The 21309-nt window shown below is 47.6% G+C and overlaps 1 protein-coding gene across 1 annotated transcript in view; it reads right to left on the bottom strand.

Moving 5' to 3' along the window:
- Positions 1–21291, bottom strand: part of LOC8035203 (vigilin) — a 39319-nt gene extending 18028 nt beyond the window's left edge. Inside the window, exons 1-9 of the mRNA XM_002411121.4 lie at positions 21112–21291; positions 20908–20981; positions 9853–10155; positions 8021–8245; positions 6923–7366; positions 6267–6443; positions 5588–5692; positions 3941–4127; positions 2363–2583 (exon numbers count right to left, since the gene is read on the bottom strand). Coding sequence (XP_002411166.3) covers positions 2363–2583; positions 3941–4127; positions 5588–5692; positions 6267–6443; positions 6923–7366; positions 8021–8245; positions 9853–10119 — 1626 coding nt within the window. The 5' untranslated portion in view covers positions 10120–10155; positions 20908–20981; positions 21112–21291. The remainder of the gene's footprint in view (positions 1–2362; positions 2584–3940; positions 4128–5587; positions 5693–6266; positions 6444–6922; positions 7367–8020; positions 8246–9852; positions 10156–20907; positions 20982–21111) is intronic.
- Positions 21292–21309: the final 18 nt, after the last annotated feature.

The following is a 21309-nucleotide window of genomic DNA, read 5'->3' as shown; positions in this document are numbered from 1 at the left end:
AAGTGTGGTAGCTTTATTGGGTGGGCGGTGCTCTTAGTTCGGGTGGTGCCGAGGGCAGGATGACCCTTAGTCTTTCAGTTCCTGGGGTAAGTGTTGATCTTAGTTCAGGTGGTTCCAAGGGCCGTGTTTTGTAATGGGAACTCTCTTTGTGACGCTGCAAGTGCTTTCCTTCAGCACCAAACAGACACAAAACCTATGCGCTGAATTTTCTGGGTCACCGGGAAAGGGGAAATGTGTTTTCCTGCCCTTTCCACTCCTCATTCCATGCGCTCTTTCTATACCCCCTGTTTTTGCTCCTCTTTTTTTGCCCTTTCCACACCTCTCTGCTTGCTTTGTCACACCACCTGCTTTCACTCCTCCCATTCTTGTGTGCTGGGTCCGTAGCTCAGTCAGCAGAGCATTCCGCTTTCGCATTAGTAATCAAAGTTTAATCCCTGGCACCGACAGCAGTTTTTTTTTTTCAAGATTGTTTATTGTTACGGACTAACCGACCTACACATTTCGTGCTTACATGGCTCCTGATATTGTAATAGAAAAAAATGACCGCATCTCTACGTGGTGAATGATGTTGACTGGGGCGAAGCTCTGGTGGTGCTGATGATACTGATTTTATTGTTCATAGGTAGTGCTGATGGTGCTGATTTTTTTTTTTATTGCTCATAGGTAGTGCTGAGTTCGAAGCTGCGTTTCGACTTCATTATTACTGCTTTATGGTCGGTGAAATGCAGAGTCAGTGGTTCTTCTAGCAGATCAGCTTGGATCCGCTAGAAGCTGTGGGAACGCATCTCCACCGCTTAAGGGAGCAATGCAACAATTTTTGTACTGTGCACAAATACCGCTTAAAACGGATCCCTAACGTTAATAACGTATGAAACACGCGTTCCGTTTTTCACCCCACGCAATAGAAGTCCCAGAAAAGAATTTAAGAAAAATGAGCAGCGTTCACCCCCTCAACTCGCAGCCAGAACAAGCGGCCACGTGATCTGGAGCCGATTATATGCCGCCAGTGTTGATCATAGCCACGCGCTGGGGTTCGCAAAGCGCAGGACATGTGCTGAGTTTCAGACATTGTTATGGCTCGGCTATTGTCGTCGTTGCAGCGATTGGACACGGGTCACTACCCGAATGCTTCTCGAGCTAGTAATTATCACGAGCCGAAATCGAGTGCCCACGCAATGCTCGGGTCCAATCTATGAACCGCATTCAAACATTGTCACTTGGGTGTACTGCGATCCCCGAGTTACATCATCAAATTTTGCAAAGGAGAGATTGAATGAAAATGATCGCTTTTGTCCTTGAAATTACATGCAACAAAGGAGTTTCTTGGCCAATGGTGTTGCGTGTGAGTATCCTTGAGTCCCAGGTGTGCCAGTAAGCTCGTGTATAGTGAAAAACATTCCAACTGAATATCGTTGCACAGCTCCTTTAACTCAACGGTCCATGTCAGAAAGAGAATGTGTGGTATGGAACGTGGTTATATACGCATTTGAGCATTTGACCGCAGCGCCCTCTCCTGTATAGATGTTGAGCGGCTACATGCAACGTTTCATCCATGACAGAAACCCCAGCTCTTGAGTAACTACCACATCTCAGAGCCCCCTACTCGTCCCGCAGTCGTGGCCGAGTGGTTAAGGCGATGTACTAGAAATCCAGTGGGGTCTCCCCGCACAGGTTCGAATCCTGTCGACTGCGCAAACATTTTTCTTTTTATGTGAGCACAGACACCGGCTGGCCGGCCGGACGGATGGACAAGGTCCTTAGGGCAAAGGTCAAGGAGCTTTGCCCCTAATAAACCGATCCCACTTCTGGCACCGTGCATCCGTCGGCGTGCAACCGATAAGAGTCAAACTGATGCTGTCAGCTCCACGAACAGAACTGGAAGCAGTTTATTTCCATCGCAATATATTGCCAAGCATAGTGGCCACAGAGGCTGCGTTACACAGGAAGAGGCATCTACAGATAACACGGCAGCTATCACAATAGTGATTCAGCACGATACAGTTGGTCCTATAAAGCTACCGCTTCAATAAAGCAGTTTTGTTTTGTTCGAAGCTTCTTAGCGAAAACCAGAACAAGAGGTTTCAAGCATTTCCTTCTAAAGAGAAAATAAACACCCTCGATCAGCATGCTCTACACTGCAGACCGGGTGGCCCCAGTGACAACCCACAGCGAGTGCTACAGGTTGTCAGCGCTGACGCAAACTGTACTTGTTCTCCCACCTCTTTGAGTCACATTAGGTTTTCGTTACTTGAATGCTAAAGCACGGCCCACCCTGCATTTTGTTTTGCAAGTCGTCCGCTCGCTCTGGGGCGGATGTGCTATAATGCGGAGGAGGAAGAGAAGGGTGCCGTTCCCTGCCCACCTGGATGGCCTCCCCCTTGGCCCCGATGAGGTAGCGGTGAAAGCGGGGCTCCACGGTCAGCTCCCGGGTGACCTCGTTCTGCAGCTTGTGGGCCATGTCCAGCAGCTCGGCCTGGGCCTGGGCCACACCCTCGGGGGGCCCCTCCACCCGCACCACGGGTGACCGCGCCTCGTCCGAGGGCACGTGCACCGTCACCCCCAACTCCTGCTTCAGCCGGTTCACTGCAGTGTGACACCCCACCCATCCCGTCAGCCATGCAGCCCTCGTGCCCTCTGTTGCTCTCGCTGCCAGAGCACTTCTAGAGGGGGGACGTAAGCCTGAGCTTCAAAATTTCTTGAAAAAATTCATTTTTAAATTTTGAGGTTTTCAGTTTTAGAAACTAATTATACACCCTTACACTAAATTTCCTAACCATGTGCCAAATAGTTACGTTGATATAAAATATTTTCAACACATTGTCAGGCAGTAACAAAGTAAAGGAGTTCAATATTTGAATGCATTTTTCTCAGTTCCACTTTTTGCTGCAAATTTCATACGAAGGAATCTTTTGTTTGAAAGTAAAATTATTTTGATACCACAATCAAGATGTTTCTGAACTGAAATTTACTGGGGAATCGGGCTATCTACTTTATTTTGTTTTACATTAAAGTCCTCATTGAGAAAAAACTACATAGGACAGATATGCATCTCATATTTTGAGGTAATCACTCTTCCTGAAATATTTACATTTAAGTTATAAAAATTAGATAGCCCGAAGTTCCACATCCCCCACTTTATACTCAAGCACTTAAAATGGTGCATAATAGCTTCCTTTGCATATCATAGATTTCTTAACGAAGAGTGACACATCTTCTTATGCAGGTATGTAAAGTTGCCCTAGAGAGCTGAAAGTTTGCACAGTACAGCTACATCTGAAGTTACTGCTAATTTCATTCTGATCACTTGAATAGTTCAAAAGTTCAACCTCTAGCCAGTGTCCCCCCTTAAAGGGACACGAACAGGCCGGAGGAAGAAACTACCCCTCGACTTGTCCTTTCTCTTCCAGTAAGGAGGAAACCGCTTCTCTCTGCAGGGAATAACTCTTGGACCCACTTTTTTGAGTGAGGAGGACGCAAGAGTATGAGCAAGAAAAAGAGAGAAGGATTTTGGGGGAGCGCCTTCTTCCTGGCAAAAAGAACTGTCTCTGCATCGGTCATTAAGATGCTTTCAAGACACAGCAAAACATTGCCCGACGAGAAAGGAGAAACGACAACGAAGCCAAAATGACCCGGCACACTTTGGCCAAATGCACGCCCACCCCTCAGAACACGAAATTGCTTAATGCACAAGTGAAGCACATCAGCCAGCCATCTCGGCCAAGTGCTCCAAATGGGTTTTCCAAGTTTAAAAGAAGTACAAGTTTATTTTACGGAACAACGGCGCCGCATTCGCTCAGCGTTTTATCGCTCATCCTTATCATTTTATGCAAGACATAGGTGAAGAAAAGTTGGTTGACGGTTCTCCTAAATTATTAGAATAATGATGTGCAAAGGTTAAACTGGGTTCCGTCGGGGGCAAGCACGCAGTAGCGGCACCCACCGTTAGCGCCAGCCTTGCCGATGATGTGCCTGTGAAACTGGGGATCGATCTTGATTTCCACGGAATCCATTTTGCTCTCGATCTCCCGCACATTCTCCTCCAGGGCCGCCTTCACCAGCTCCAGCTCTTCCACCGGACCCTCGACCCGAATAAGGTTCTCGTCCTCGCAGAAGTCCACGTGCATCGCCTGCCCCGATTTCCGGGGTGCAGAGAAACAATTGTGAGACACAAACGGGAAGACAAACTTTTCCACAAGACTTGGAGAAGTTTTTATTGCTTTTCAGTCGAGAACTCCTCAAGACAACAAAAGTTATTTTGTAAAAAATTTTGTTTCTACAAGGAAAAGCATAATGCTATCAAAGGCCAAATGTTCTTAAAATTGTCCCTAAAGTGAAAATAACTCACTGTTAGTCTCGTCCTCTTCAAGCGCATCGAACATTGGAGTGATCTTTGTTGGTTACGGTTTAAAGGGACAATGAAGACGATTTTAATTAAATTTTTTAAATGGTGCTTTTAGGCTTCTTAGGAACCTGGGATACTGCAAATTTTTTATAGACATTTGTGACGCGTAATTCTGTACCTACGAGAGAACTGAAGAAACCGAAACTGAACTATCTGCGTTTCTCAATTTTGGGCCTCCGAAAACGGAGGTGACGTAGGGAGTGACGTCACATGTGAATTGTCGGTACCGGTAGCATTTAGGGCGTCAAGACTCTGGTTACCGCGGTGGGTTATAGCAGCGCGGTGTTCCGCGCTGCGTTCTTTATTTTATATATTTTCTTTGCCCATAGTTGCTCGTTGCCCGTTTCGCGTGCAGTGTAGCAAAGAGAAAAAGAATTATGGTGTTTTATTTACGGTTTAGTTATCATTTTTGGGGTGATTTATAGTTTTCATGGTTACTCAAGTGGAATTAGAACAGTGTTCATAAAAACCACGAGCCAAAGCGTGACCGAAAGCACGTTTCTCGTTTCGACCAATCGCTGACGCGTCTCTTGTGACGTCACGCTTCCAGGCCCCGCAGGGTCACGTGACCTCCGCTTCTGCTGGTTTCTCCCGCAACGCTCGGGGCGTCGCCTCGGTCGATCCCGGTACGATTATTACCGCGACTGTCTAATTGATTCGCGCGGCACACAAGCGCCGGTTTCGGCTGAAATTTGGGCAACGTGGTCTGAAACGTGCCGGGAACCCAGTTCAATCGCCAAAAAAATATCCGAAATTGCCTTCATTGTCCCTTTAAAGCTTATCAGACTAATCGACATACTAGATTTAATCGTAGAGCTATGCCAAACCTCCCGGCTTGTTGAACATAAAAGTGTGAGCTTTGAAGAACGCAAGGATTCTGCAGGTTTGAAAGTTTGATACACGTCGAATACTTCGACCTTGACTATTTGATTTCCAAACCTTAGGTTCTAGGTCAACTATAGCTGTAAGATATATAAGCAGCATTTCTGTGATCCTTAATTTTCTGTGTTCATAAGCTGTAACAAGTTCATTAAAGCGAGCGTGACAAACGGTCTTCGCCTCGCGAATCATGAGCCGTGTACGACGCCTCTGTTGCTCTAACGCTTCCCTATAAGCACATACATAGGAGCCAACAAGACCACAGGTTGTCGGGAAAGAAACGACCCCAGAGCCCACAGGTCTCACCTTGTGATCCTGAGTGATTTTCTTAATGTTCTCGCCCTTCTTGCCAATGATGTACTTGTGCATCCAGCTCTTTGCGGGGATGGTCGCCGTTTTCACACTGTTGGCCTGAAACAGAAGCACGGGTCATTGAAACGACACACCATGCCCGTCCCAGCTAAAGCTCACCTCAGTCGAGTGTGGATTTTCCTCCTTAGTACAATCAATAATCGTTAATTATATAAGGCAGACAAAGTGCTCGCAAAATTTAATCCGAAGCTTTCGAGGACAACATCCTAAGAACCGTAAGAGTGAGCAGCAACTGCGACGTCCTAAAATTACTGACAAAAGGAGACCGGCAGAGATTCTCCTTCAAATGCCCGGACTCCGGTGAGCGGATGTTGCCTTCGCCGTGCTTTGGCTGTGCGTGAACGCTACAGGCCTGCGAAACACCTCGAAGTTATCCGAGGTAGGAAGCTCGCGTTGGAGGCGGCAGAACTGGATCTTCACCGTGCTGCTCTCACCTCGTCAGTGAGTATAGCGGCAAAAAAAGAGGGACCTCGAATAAATAGAGTCCTAACATCCTTGCAGAGATTTCGTTACCGAAAACCTCATCGGTATTTTCAGACAACGCTTCCCCGGGACGGAAAAATGGTTGCACAGATGCTTCCGACTCTAGGGTGGAGATGGAAGGAGCTCCCACCTTCTCGTAGACGAGGGAGAGGGCGTGCCCGAGGTTCTGCGCATCCCCCCTGAGCACGATCGTCTCTACGTCGCTCTCCATGGGGGGCACCTCCACCCAGACGCCCGTCTGGTCAAACAGCTCCTGCAGGGTTTGGCCGCGGAACCCGTGGACGTACTTGTGCTGGGACTTCTTCACCTGAAGGGGAGGAGGAAGCATCTGGGCTGAAGAGGAGTGCGCTCGACGGGCAAGACGGACACGTTCCGGAAATAGCGTGCTGCTTGGATCTGCCCCAGGCAGCGTGACGCTGCACCTCAATGTCACGGGACACAATGTACTGCAGTGGTTTCTCGTTATGTGACATCGTGTTGCACAATTCGAGCGACACCATGGTGTTGGAAGACCCGACATCAAGCGAAGTGGTCACATGACATAACGGCATGATCTCGAGTCGTAGTGTCGTGCCATGTCAAGTTATAACACGACTTGCCACCCAATGCTACTAGATCTAATAACCGTGACACCACGCAACATCACGACTTTGCACCGTGGGTCACGTGACTTAACATTGCACGACTGGTGCGGGTTGGTTCAAAATATACCTCCACGTGAAACGTCGAGGAATGATTTGCATTCCTCTACTTTTATGAGGGAATGCAAAGCATCGGTCTTCTCACCTCCACGCCGACACTGTCGCAGTGCGACTGGCGGTCGTTGTAGATGGCCATGATGGCGTCCCGAGCCCGAGCCACATTCTCCTTGTCCCCCGTGACGGTGATTTCGTCCTCCTCCCGGCCCAGCCGGATGCGCACAGTATGTTCCTGCTCCAGGCCCCGCACCACGTTGTCGTAGGGGCCCCGCACGAAGGGGTGGTACATCCGGGGGATCTGCAGCCTCTCCACACCCTGCTTGGACTTCTCCTCGGAGATCTTCTGGATGTGGTCCCGGGCAAGGTCAATGCCCTCCTTGCTGCCCGTGATGGTGATGGTGTCAGAGTTCTCGTCTGTGCGTGGCACGTGGATTTTGGTGGCCGTCGTCTGCTCCAGCTCCTTCAAGTTTTTGCCCTTCTGGCCCAGGATGAAACGGTGGTGCTCCTTGGGGATCTGGATGCTGCCAGAGGCCTGCACAAGCGAAGAGCCGGTCACCGACACTTCTGGACGCAGAATGTATCATAGGGCCGGGTTTCATGAGAAAAACGGCACGTTACGCTCGACCGACACACGGGTTAAGGTCATATAAGCAATACAGGGGCTACTCATTGGACACCATACTTGAGTGCACTGTTCACTGGGCATGCTCAGAACGAGTTTGCATTCATAGGCCGCTAAGACAGACTAGCTCTACGGTGTAAAATGCAAGATTAAAAAAAAAAAAAACTGTGGAAACTCGTTGTCGGCACGTGTTTGGCAGCCGCAGACTCAGCTATGGCCACTGGCGTATACTCTCTATAGCACCATAAGTGCTAGTACTATATTGCCCACATGACCTCGATTCAGAGTGTCAGACGACACTGTGACATCACAAGACATTGTGATGTCAAGACGATTGAACTTGACGTCAAGTGACATGACAGTCACGGTGTCATGTGACATCACTTCACGGTGTCATGCAACTGTTATGTCATGAAGTCACGTGCCTCTGTGGCCTCACATACCACCAACACACAGCACGTGCCCAGCTCAATCACAACACATGCTGTGAATCTCCAAGTCTATCAGATGCCACAGAAACAATTTTGGTACACTACCGACAAACAGGGGGGGGTTGGCACGCACCTGCGTCTGGAGGGCCCGCATGACATGAGCACGAGCCAGGGCGACGTTACGCTCGCGGCCCGTGACCAGCACCGTGAGTGAGAGGTCGCGGGAGGAGCTCACTTCGATGGTGGTCTGGGTGTCCCGCATGATGTCCGCACAGATCTTGGCCTGCTCCCCCAGGTCCCCAAAGCGCTGCGAGCTCGTCTCGCGGAAACGACGCTCCTCGCTTGGCACATGAAAGATCTGCACACGCGCCACAGTCACTGTTCAACCTACGCGTAGTCCACAAGCGTTTCTCTGCAGCTGGTATGGCTGTTTTCAATACAAGGGCGACAAAATGTGCGTCATGCTGTTTGCACGACGGACGGCTTCGGCAAGTAGACAAATTGGAAAGCCTTCTCCACACTCCTTACTTGCATCTATGGTGACTCACCTACGAAGTCTGTCTGGCAGCTAGAGGAAATATCTACATTCAGAATGCACTGCTGAGCCCTGGGTTTTGGTGCTGTTACACATAGCACTCAAAATTACTTATACCTAGTCTCACAAACGTGCAATGTGCACTGCACATACGTCAAGCGCAATCACAAGCACTTAGTCCCGTGTAATATCCACTCCGTACGCATGGATGGTGCACAATTATGCGTAACCAGCCTCGCAAACGTGCGATCTGCACTGCGCCCACATAGCCCACCTTGTTTTCCATGGAGCTGGGTGTTTACCTAACACAAACCCTGTGGACTGAATACTTTATGACCGCTTCCTCAATTGAATGCGGGCACAGATTGGACAAGAGTACTGCGTCGGCATTCAGCAGGGACTGATGTTCCATCCATGCTTCATCATTTGAACATGAGCCCCAGCCGAGCTTACATGGGGACCACGAACAAATAAGTTGTGCTGTCATTGTCCCCATGGGTTTAGTTCTCAACTCAAGGCTGGTTCACAACTTTGCATCCGACCGTGCTCGAGCAAATTGCGCTTCCTCGTAACCGCGTACAACGAGAAAATGTAATGGTACGCTGGTGGCATCTGTTGGGTGGCCCCGGAACTGCATATTACTAGACCGAAGGTGTTACAGTAGTTGTGCGAAAAACCCTACGCCCTACCTACGAGAAAAGGCCACTGATAACTAGGGTTCTGCATTTTCGAGAAAATCCGTAAAAATCAGAGGAACACTTTCTGGTAAATTTTCTGTCAATCCTGATTTAAGCGAAAAACTTTCAACTTTGAGGTTGCGATGACAAAATAGTATAATGAAAAAAAGATGGTGCTTCACAAATAAACTTTATAAAAGCTCAGGGTCAGCGGTCCTAAGGAGATGCCACTTCAGTTTCGTTGGAATTCTCTAACTACCGACAAAACGGGTTTGCCTTTTAGCCTGCTGCGGCTCCTTCACGGCGATGGGTCGTGGTACTCAAACTTCACTTATTTTGTTCTTGAATTCTCAGAAATTCGGAACAGAATAAACTAAATTCAGAACCGCAGATAATCGAGAATCCAACAAAAATAAGCTTACATAAACCCCAAAATTTTAGCGAAAAAATAAACTCCGAAAAACGCCCTCCGAATTCCACAGAAATAAGCTCCGAAAACGCGGAGTCCTACTTACGACAGAACCCATAGTGGAAGAGCGCCGTGTAAAAAGTAATGAAAATGTATATTTTGATTAAGAGGCTTCCAGGCTACCCCGATAGACGGCCCAAGTATGCCAGCGAGTTCTCCTGTTGGAAGCAGTCACCAGAAAATGTGACGCACTCGAGCACAGTGAAGCCCAAATATGCGAGCCAGCCTTTAGCTGCTAGGGGCTTGACGGTTAAGCACCCTCCCCGACGAGCCCCTCCGCCCACCTGGGTGATGACGGAAGACTTGACGTGCATCCTGTGGTTCCACTGTCCCAGGCTGCCAGAGCTGCTCGACACCTCGGGTACGGCCTCCTTCTCGGGCAGCGCAGGGAACACCTCATCGTAGCTGAAGCCCCCCGCGCCGGACGAGCCGGAGGGGGCCGCGGGGGGGCTGGCCGGGCACGCCTCCTCCGCCAGGGGGCCCCCCGCATCCCCACCACCTCCGGGGGTCAGCGCCACCGACGCGCTCTCCAGGTGCAAGTCCGCATTCATTGTGGCTGGGGACTCGTCCAAAGTCAGACAGTACAGCTGCAAGCATGCGCGCAAGCGGCGGGTCACCAACAAAGCAGCTTCTCAACGCGGGCAAGCTCCAGAAGATTAGTTTTCCGTGCGAGTAACTTTGTCAAAGGACTCTATTCACCTATAAAATGCAATAAATGGGACATCGATTTTTTTTTTTTTTATAATCTCGAAATGGTCAAACGTACAAGACGCACTCAGCATGTCAGATTGCAATATTTGTATAAAACATGATTGATGAGAGAGACAAAAGGAAGAAAGCTCCTCATTGACTGGAGGCTCAATAGCCCGAGGCTCAATAGCTCACGTAAAATTCTGAGCCCCCAGCAAAGGCAAACTGGATATCCCTTCATCTTTTGCCCGCACATAACAAATCCAAGTGCGACTTAACACCGAGTATTTGGAAGGACTTTTCACCTTGCAACGCCATGCAAGCACTTCTTCGAAAGGGTTGCGAAGTCTCGCTTTGAACGATAGGCACTCCCCTCCTTTGAGCAGGTTTCGCCATTTCGTTAAAATGTTAATTTTGTTTGTGTACGACGAGCCTAGGGTAACTACTGAACGATCAGGACGTTAGATGAAGTATTACAAAGGGAGGTGTTGCACCCCTGATGTTTCTTGGCCGACGTAAACAAAGAATAATATAAGCTTTGACATCCGATACACCGAAAGCAAGCTAGTTGTGCACAATATATTAAAGCGAAAGCATTAAGTGTCCCATAGAGCGAAGACGGCATTGTCTGTAACCGTCTGTAGCAGAAAAACGGCACCCACAAGCAGAATTCCCAATAAGTGCAACACATCAGATGCTTCGTCGCGGAAGTTGGCCGGGCGCTCAAGGTCAAAGCAGACGCGCCTCGGGAATTAAATCCAAAGAAAATCACGGCAACGCAGATGCATCGTCACGGAAGCCGTGGAAAAAGGAAGACGTGGTACACTGCTTGTAGGAATGCGCTGCGTGTAAGAATGCTTTCTTTCGCATATCTATACGTGAGCAGTCTTAAGTGTCTCTCCGAATTTTTCGAAACTTGCATCAAGAATTCGCATGCATTCCATCCTGCCAGTTCATTGCTTCCAAGTGGTGTCGCATTAGGCTGTCCACCAAAATGTTTTCATATTCCCTAACTACGTTACTAAGATTCTTGAACCGAATCCTCAGGGGACAGGACATGTCTGGAGTGCCGTCTTTATGTAATAACACCAGTACATCTGATAGCTTTTCCTGTTCAAACTTCGAAATGTCCTCACCTAAACAGCAGAAATGAACTCAACCAGCATGCAGTGGACAGCCCAGAGAAACGGTTTATTTAGGAGTGGGTGAGGAAGCTCAAAAGACAAGCACTCGGGTCGTGAGGCCATTTGGCAAAGCTTCTGTGCAGAGCGACAGTTCATTTAAGGATGCAACAATGACAATGGGGGAAGTTCACCCTGGTGCACGTGTTTCAAGGTTTCAAGACAAGGTGACTCGGGTTGAACATATTCGCACACTGAGAATTTTGTCAACTGTTGCCACATTCATGGTACCAGCCAAATGATCTCCAAGCGCAGAATATCAAGCAAAAAGGATATCAGTGAGAAACAAACACACGACAACATTTCACACAAGTTCGCCCACGTCGTCATCTGCTTCAAAAACCAAAGAGGACTAAAAAAAAAAAAAATGTGGTCGGGTGTAGTTACACGATTTCGGGTCACCAGCTACCGTACCCGTTTGGTTTCGGTTTCGAGCAGTCGAGTTTTAATGTGTTAGCATTAGTGCCCTGGTACACGCGCTGACCTTGGACGAGGTTGGAGCACACTTTTATAGAGTTTGCAACGTCGCCACTGCCCCACGAACACCTAGCAACCGAAGCTCGCCGCCGACGTCTTCCTTCGCCAATTTTGGCGCCGCACAGTGAAGGACGGCAGGTGTATCACCCGCCGTCCCACACTGCATGTCAGACAACCACGGACCGTTCACGCCGCTCCGCAGTGACAGTCCGCAGATGGCTCATTACAAAATATTGACCCACATTGGGCCACCCATACACGCCGCCTCGCAAAGTTACGACGGCGGCCCAAGTACGCCCTAGCCCCGCAGCCCCCCCCCCCCCCCCCCCCCCTCCCTCAATTGCTAGGTGTTATGCAGGGTTGGACAGAGATACTCTCAAACATGCTTGGAAATACAAGTACTGGGATACATGGCAAAAACAGCTAAAATACTGATACTGAAATACATTCCTAAAATGTATCGCAATAAGTATCAGAAATACATTTGAAAAATAGAACAGTATTTGGAAATGCAAATACAGATGTACATCAGACACTGAAATACATTGTAATAAAAACATTATTTTAAATGTTTTGGTGCACCCCCTTACAGCATATAAAAAACGAAAAGAAGCATGCTATAGAATTCGAGGTTTTGTTTTTAAACCAGAAAGCGAGTTCTCACTACATGTTGAAGCCTGAATTAAGTTTGAATCAAATTTACTGCAGAATTCACATCTTGTACTTTAGAAAGTCATAAGGGAAGCAAGCGATTTTTTCGCCGTTCCTCGAGTGCAGTTTTATTTCAGTGTTTCTTATCTTTCTGAGACAAAATCCCAGCGACAACTAAATCAGTTTAGTGTCCTCCCAAATAACCACGAGAGGTCGCTATGTTTATGTCCAATCCAGACGCCTCTTTCAGCGTTGACCTTATAACGTCACCGTGGAACGAACTTTAAGGAACCCATATCCTTTTAACTGTTAGTTGGGTGCGCCGACAGAGCCTTTAACTTTTGGATTCGACTGGAATAGTCGACCACCTAAGTGTGGGAAAACATTTAACTTTTGCACAATAAAGAGGGGAGTCATCTGCGGTCAGAGACACAAAACATCCCTGAAGAAACTTGGTCTTGACCCTCTGTGTGGAGGTAAACAATTCTTTTAAAATTGTAACAAAATACATCGGCCCTAATGGTATTGCGACACCAAGAAGACATCCGAAAATGTGTTTCAATTCAGAAATACAAAATACAGTTGCAAAATTGTATTGCGATATGTCCGATCATGTAGAATATGTGTCCTCCCAAATAACCATGAAATGTTGTCCACATAGAATGATTAACAACTTGCCTTACTATACTTCACTTTGTCTCACAGGTTACAAGCTTCTCTAGCATGTGTGCCAATGAACTAATAGGTCATTTTAAATTGTATTGAACATATGCGGAGGATCAGAAGCGAGGGTAAAGATGCACAATGACCCCAACACCTAACTTGCATTGGGACTGGCGGGGCACTTGTTCACTGCAATAAATCATCTTGACAGTTGATGACAGAACAAATAATTTTTAATGCAAGCTCATCTGAGAATACAGAATCACCCATCTGAGTTGGATTTTGCTTAGCAGCTCAAGCACTTGTTTAAAATCTTAAATTTTCAAAGTAGACTGCTTTTATGGGCTGGTTTTCAAGCCTTGAGTGTGGGGGGGGTCCTTATTCGGAACATTCGGCCTCCTTGCCAAGTGCTTCAACCTGTTTGTGAAGTATAGGAGGGTCCCGTCTTGGAGGGCCTTCCTCCTCACCCCCTCCCAAAGGAACTTGCCCCCCCCCCCCCCCTTCCCTCCCCCAATCCGGAAACCTAGTAGTTTTGGGTGACAATGCTGTGAGAGAGAAGGTTTTCGTACATTCCGGACTGCAGGAACGAAGAGACTCCTCCAGCAAATGCAATAGAGAAAACACATGTCACAAAGTTCCTTCCTTCTTTGCTCACTAGAACTGCGTTCTAGGAACAGTGTAGTCAAGGTGAGCCCTTCTATCTGACCTTATCGGCACAGGTATTTGGGAGTGTCTTGGTGTTCTAACAAACAGTGTTGGACACGGTCCTATTGTGGTATGTGCTCCTTTTTTCTTAAAAAAGTGATCACTGGTGTGGCTTAAAGTAACTGGATTGTGGGAAAGTATGGTCGTCATTCTGGCTCATGAAACGAGCAATTTCTCCTCAGCCTCTCCATTCCTGGTGAGCCGATCTAAATTCAGTGGTGATGAGTATCTTTATAGAGACGTTCCTTGTATACCAAGATATTGCTACCCACACACTGACGAAACAAGCGTTCATATCTTCGTACCACCACCACATGTGGTGTCGGTGCTTGGAGGCATTGAAAAATAATTTTCCTGTTTTGAAATATGCCGGAAGAAGAATATAATAGTAAGAGACCCGTGAAGATGGGCATGATTGATAAGCTGACTGCATACACAGCGCCAAAAACTCTTATATTGGTGAGGAACGCCTACAGTACAGTGCTGCTCCATGGTGATTCTGGTGCGACTGGATTAGAACGACCCTCCCGAAGCTTTGAAGATTTCAAGGGATCGAAATGGTGATTGCCATAGCAACGAAAACTGATTAGCCAATTGCCTTGCAAGGTTTTGGTTGTCTGTATATTAGTATTTGTTTGCGTTTGGCTAGCAGAAGGGAAGGCAATGGCGCTACTCTTCGAGGATCCAGTGACTTTGGTGCGGCTGACGTTCGGACCCGCTCGTAGCAGTGTTCGCGAGAGAAAGCTATGAGGTGTCGGAGTAGGCTTAGCGCCCCCCAATTCGAGACTGCCACTAAACCCTTAGGTTACTACCAGGAGTGACTGTCTCATATTTTGGCACCCAACGTGGGGCACCAGTTTAAGTGGGGTTTTCGCCACCAACAGAGGTATTGACAGGGTAACCAAAGCTTTATTTCAACAGTGGTGACAATCTCAAAACAGGAGACATCACCTAGTAGCATGGTCTCGCATCTCTCCGGCAATGCAGACAACATTTAGGCTACATTACCACAGGTCAGTTCGATAAATACCTATGCCATGCTGATGTTTGCTACCTTGCTTATCTCTTGAATTTAGCAGAAGTGAAGACACACATACCAGAGTAAGGATAGAGTAAGGACACTCCCTAAAATGAACTCCCCATAAGAAATAATCCTTACTTGCCAGGCACGGGGTCCCGAGAGCAGCCGAGGGCGGGAAAACGTCGGACAGGTTCCCAATAACACATCCAAACCCTGTCACGGCCGCCAAATGAGTGCCCTTTTGCCAAAGCGGGAAAAGAAGAGGCAGCCACAATCGAGCGGTGGAGCAGAAAAAGGTTTTGCCGGGAGAAAATGAAGAGGAATGCCCAAAGCACAGGTCCTAAGCTTAACGAAACAAGTCTGAGCTCACAGCAAGGAGACTGAGCGTTCCGACCAGCCGGGGAAGGGAGACCAAAGGAATCTCCACATCCCGTGCGAGTGTTACGAAAAACTGGTACGAAAACGTGACAACACAACCAAATGTTTTACAAGAAAAAAAAAAACTGTTTCTTGCAAAGAATTATCCCTCAGACCTTTCGCTCCATAGTCCAATGCCCTCTCCCGTGCCAGCAGAGCTGCTTAGATTAGTATTGTGAAAAAAATAAAATAAAATGTATAGCCCCAATGTCAGGATGGGTCATGTGACGTCACATTACCACTACACGCCACATAATCCGTGATCCACAAGAGTTATGCGGTCCTGTAATGCAACTGTCACGCAACACAATCACGTTACGTGATCACATTAGGTACCAACTAATTACAGCATCATGCAACGCCCCTGCAGCTTCGTAGTCGTGCGACCGCCGGCTAAATTAAAGGGCAACTCCGCTCAATTCCGAAGATTTCGGGATAATGATTGATTTCGAATTTAAAAGCCCTAGTAAAACAAACTACGTCGTTTGCTTCGTGAAACATGGGATATATATTTTTAAATCTAATTTTAAACAAGAGCGGAAATCGAAACCGAAACTTCGGCTCCGCCCGGCAACATTGGCCTCGGGTCGCCAAGTACATGGCCATCACGTGGTACGAGATGTCACGTGATCCTCGGCCCAACGACGGGCAGGATTGGGGCGGGCGTGTGGCAGGCGCGAGTGTCGTCTGCACCGCACTCTTCGCCACGTTTTGATGTCTACGGCATTCGACGACGTCTACACAACTGCGGCATAAGTCTGCGCACGTGGTGTCCATAGTGTGGACGAAACTCCGAGAGACAATAATCACAATCGGTGAGACGACGACGGCGGGTGTGACGCGGAAGACGGCGGTGACGGCGGGACCACGGCGGGTGGCCGGACGGCTCCCAAGAAATGCTCTGCGCAGGCGCGTTACACCAATAACGTGGACACCGCTGAGCGCCAAGAGGCAACGTTGCTGACGTCATGCGCTACGCTCGCCCGGAGAAGTAAAAACAAGCAAAAGGGGGCCATGATAATGACGTTTAGCTCAATGTTGGCTCCGCCCATGCCGTAGCCTTGACTGCGCTGTTGGTTGCACCTGAACTCGCCCGCTCAAGTCAGCCGATTTCGGCAAAGTTTGCCGGACCGTTTAAGAAACATTTAGACAGAACTGCGTCGTAACATTTCACGTGTGGTCTTCCTAGGCGATACTGAAGAGGACTGCATTGTTTTTTCAAAACCAAAAATGAAGCGAAGTTGCCCTTTAAAGGGCAACTTCGCTTCGTGAAGTTGCCCTACAACAGTCCCTCAATCTGCAAATTTCTGACTGGACGTAGAAGCAATCTAATTAAAGATAGGCTCCAGGGAGCAGTGAGAAGAGTATCCTATATTTCTGCATGCATCATTCAACCGAAACCAGTATCCATCTGTTGAACAGTTTTCATGACAACGAAAGAACCGGAGGTGTCCCACGCAAAGCTTTGAGGCCATTCGTCCCAGTGTCAGTTGAGCTGTCGACAACGAACTGGCTTCCTGCCGCTGCTAGGCCCGGCGTGGTTGTTTTGCAGCTGCGTTCCCTGCTCTTCCCCTTCAACTGGCAACTGTGCCCACCGTTGTAGGGTGCAACAAAACCCAACAGGAAGCCCACAAAGCAGGGGCCTTCGTAACGAGGTTGCCTCCGAGCACATGCCGGGGAAAGTCCTCGCTTTGAGAGCAGTTTCTGATTGCAGCTGCACCTTTATCAAGACTACGTGCCGGGCTCGGACAAATTAACAGCGTTGAAAGCTGGCCCTATAAATGCTACGCGTTTAAGATACTTCCTATAAACTAAGCTATAAAGAAGGGAAACAGGTGCATACCTTAATAACTTGGGCTGGGCAATTGATTGATTAACCTTCCAATCAATCATTTATGCTTTAATTGCAATTATTTATTTCTTTAGTGGGTTGACTGGTTTGAGTTTGACCTAGAAATTTTTAGGAGAAAGTAGCAATTCATACTTCACTACTTGACGGGGATTTATTTATTTTAGCAGGATGGACTCTGATACTCCACAGTAATGACTTTTAGCATTCTCTGATCAGGGTGAATGTAAGATTTAAATAAGAATGCACTGATGCATCATTCTTAAAATTGCTTGCCCATTTTTTTTGTCCCCCTTTGTGGCAGCACGGTGTCAAGTTTCGAATGTGGATGTGCATTCCGCCATTGTAGACATAGCAAGAAATAGTTTTAAAAAGTAGTTTTGACACTCTTATATATCATGTCCGAAGACCAACGTAACCAATTAATAAATCAATTGAAAGATAGCGATCCATCGGGCAAAATTTTTTTTTAATCAACTCCCAGGTCTATTAATAACTATCTAGCATAATTAAGTACAGCTACTTTTTGCAATCACTTCGTCACGATGCAAGTAATTTCTGTGTGGTCAGTGACAAGAGCAGAGTGCCTGTCTCGTTTCCCTAACAGACAATACATGAGGCCTGTCTTTAGTAGTGCAAGGACTGCACCTGAGTGTTAACTCTGCACACGCACATGGGCAACTGTCAAAGCACAAGTATATTGTCTTCCATTATCAGGGCAAAGAAGAAATTAAGATGAGCAAGACTGTGACCAGTACATAGGCAAGTCAATGTACATGCTGCAAAGCAAGATGTGTATTAAAAAGAACATTTACGGACTTTGCTTGTGCATGATGTTAAAGGCAGTTCCACAAAAGCAACCTAAACTACCAGCTCTGACATCTATTGGCGCATGTCAGCACGGATCAACTCCATTTGCTGCATTGTGGCCTCAGTTGCAACCTCCAAAGGATGACCTTTTCTTGAAATGCACATCCCACCATACCCATTCTAAGCGCTTCTCTATGCACTTCCTTTGTCTCCAGGCCTTTGGCCCCCAAAAAATGCACAACTCCGCTCCCTTCTTTTTAAGTGCACGTACACAAACACCTGCTATGTTCAGCTGGCTGCAGGTGAAAAACAGTGAAATGTTGGGATATACCGTTACTTCCGATTTTTTGTCTACTGGTACCGCTATCAAAAGGCAAAAAACAAGGCACCAAATTCAAAGTTGCTTTTAGTGCAATTTCCAACTTATATATAACTTACCCTCACCCCCCGATTATGTTACCATAATTAAACTTGGCACTTCCAAAAATAATATAACCTTAAAAAACTCAAAAAAAAAAAAAATTTTTTTTTAAAGGTTTGATGTGACACGTGTTAAAACATTAATTTTACATGTTAAAAAAAATTTTTCTAGAGCAATATTGACGGCACGAGACGCAATTTAGTCAGTAGTCACCTCCTTTCCACTTGTTTTCTCTCTCTGCATTTCGGGCACGTGGAGGAATGGATCGGTCTCGCCTTCACGTTGAGGTGGAAAAAGTAAAATACCGTCTCGTTGAGGTCGAAAGAGCAAATGACCATTCCGTAACGTCATGGACTTCAGTGCAGAACTTCAAATAATCCTCTCGCCGTCATAATTGCTCTAATTTTTTTTTTTTTTTTTTGCATAAAGTTTGATTTTATTGACACAGTGTTTGAATTAAATTGTGTTCCTTGCCAATATAAGCATCCTTGGCATTGTGCACGAAATCCACTTATTAAGTGTGCTTACCTCCACAGATCTCTTACAATGGTATTGGTGTTCTTGCATATTTAAAGACAAAAAAATTATTTTTTGATGCCACCAAACATTGGCTTTGTATGCGGTGGCGGCACAAAGATGTGCACTTGTTTAGTCGGTGTGCGGAGAACAAAATCTTGGTGTTCGAGAAACGCCTCAACAAAGCTACCAGCGAATTTAGATTGGCTCACCAAGAATGGAGAGGTCAAGGAGAAATTGCTCATTTTATGAGCCTAAATGGCAACTATACAGGGAGCTTCGCACTACTTTCCCAGGATTCAGTGACATTAGTTTGCGCCAGAGCTCTTTCAAAGACTGGCAGGCAAGTGTGCAATAGTTGATACTACAGTGTAAAAAAAAAAAAAGAAGTCAGCCAAACTTTGCATTAAAAATTAAAATACATCGTAAGCAGCAATATTGATGATGCAATTAGTGTTTTCTTCATTAATAACATATTGTGACCACACAGAATGTTGATACTTCCACATCCTTCGTGACAAACGCATCTGCACCGCACCCACACCCTTTCAGGTGTGTAGGGCTTCCTCGTAATCCAGTCTGCACTGGTTGTTCAGGGATAATAAAGGGTTTGTCACAGTTTTCGTCGCAATCCATACGCGCGCCCTTTGTAAAGGCATCACCTTCGGAATTTTTGTCTCCCTTGGTTGGAAAGCCCAAGTCAACTGTTTCCAAACTCGCCAGAGCAAGAAAGCCGCTCCAAAAACACTTCAGATTAGATAGAAATTTTCGCTTCCCACGTTGAAATGCGGAGAACCAAGCACTCTGCTTGCGCCGCAAAAATAAAAAAAAGAACAAAACAAAACTGCAAGAGTCGGGCGGGACAGCTTTGGCTACCAAAATCGGAGATATAACTACAGCGTGCTGCAAGTCACCAAAACGACGCACAAGATTGAATCAAATCGGCATTCAATCACCGAATAATTCCCGACCTGACATTTCCTCCTCCGAGCTAGCGTCAAAGGCAGTCTATTGCGCGCTGACCAAACACATAAAAACGACATCCCCAAGAACATACCAAAAACTAAAAAAAGAGGAAAATTTCCACACTTGTGACACGCTCCCCCAAACGAGGATCGCGATAAAAATCCTCTCCAAGAAGAGATACAAGACGCCCAGCGCAGACTCCCTCACCTCGATGCGAGATCGCCGCACAAACTAATAAATAAATACAAAATAAAACGGATTAAACATATATCATACACGCCAGAGACGTACTCGGAGCTGCCGAGCGAATCATACCAACGCCCCCGGTCGGAGCGGCCCAAAAACCGGTGTTAAAAAAACTGCAATGCTTTGCCAGACTTGGCAGGGTCACCGACGACGATATTTTCTGACCGAGATCAAGCGCGTCGACGAGCACGCGCAGGCTCGCGAGAAGCCGCACGATAAATTCCTTTCGACGCGACAAGAAAAAATTCCTCAGCTTCCATCCAGCCCCCCTCTCGTCCGCTAACTCCAAATCAAAAACGATGAGACCGGATTTGCAAGTCTGGCTGGCACGGCGAGTGCCGCTGCTCGACAACATGCCAACGTGGCCGGAGCAGTTGCCACTAGCTTCCTCTTCGTGCCGAGGCTCGTCCCACGGGTTGGACAGCTCGGATCGCCAATGGCCCTCACGATCACGGCCCAGCGCGACGACCGACACGGCGTCGAGGGGCGTTGAAAGCCCTCCGAGAAAAGGCACACAAATCTAGGCCTATTCTGACCCCCCCTCGCATCCGTCGACGTGTCAGCGAGGTCCTCGGACGACGCCAGAGAAGGCTACCACAACCTGACACTGCCGCAGCCTCGGCTCGATAAAGATGCCGAGCATCGACAGCTCCGGACGCGTCATCGCCAGCTGCTGTCGGCGCTCGCGTAGTCAACATCGCGTGCGGAAAGGAAGCGCTCGCTTACCGTACTGTGTCCGTAGGGGCCGTCCTGTGAAAAAGCTGCTATGCTTGCCGCTCCAGTCTGCCTCTTCGAATTGGCTGCGAAGCAAAAATCGCGGCGGGACCAACAGTTTAGAGACCCGTGCTCCCGACGTTGGAGTTCTCGGGTGAGTTAAAAGTTTCGTCCGTGGAGGTAACTGGCAATCGGGGTCAAATCAAAGATACCTACCCGGGACCAAGAAGAGAGACAAAATCTACGAGGTTGCAGACTTCGTCGGCTGTTCAACACGGGCTGTTCTGCTCGAGTCTCGGGCGTCTCGCGGCTCGCGAGGCTGCGCGAGATCGCGACAGCCGAGCGTGCGGGCACGCACGCGAACCGGATGCGCCAATTGGTCAGTTTTGGTGCCATGTGGCGACCACTGTCCAA

This window comes from Ixodes scapularis, unplaced genomic scaffold (assembly GCF_016920785.2).
Source record: "Ixodes scapularis isolate PalLabHiFi unplaced genomic scaffold, ASM1692078v2 PGA_scaffold1__304_contigs__length_218370807, whole genome shotgun sequence".
Lineage (NCBI taxonomy): Eukaryota > Metazoa > Arthropoda > Arachnida > Ixodida > Ixodidae > Ixodes > Ixodes scapularis.
This window is presented reverse-complemented; position numbering and strand designations above follow the sequence as displayed.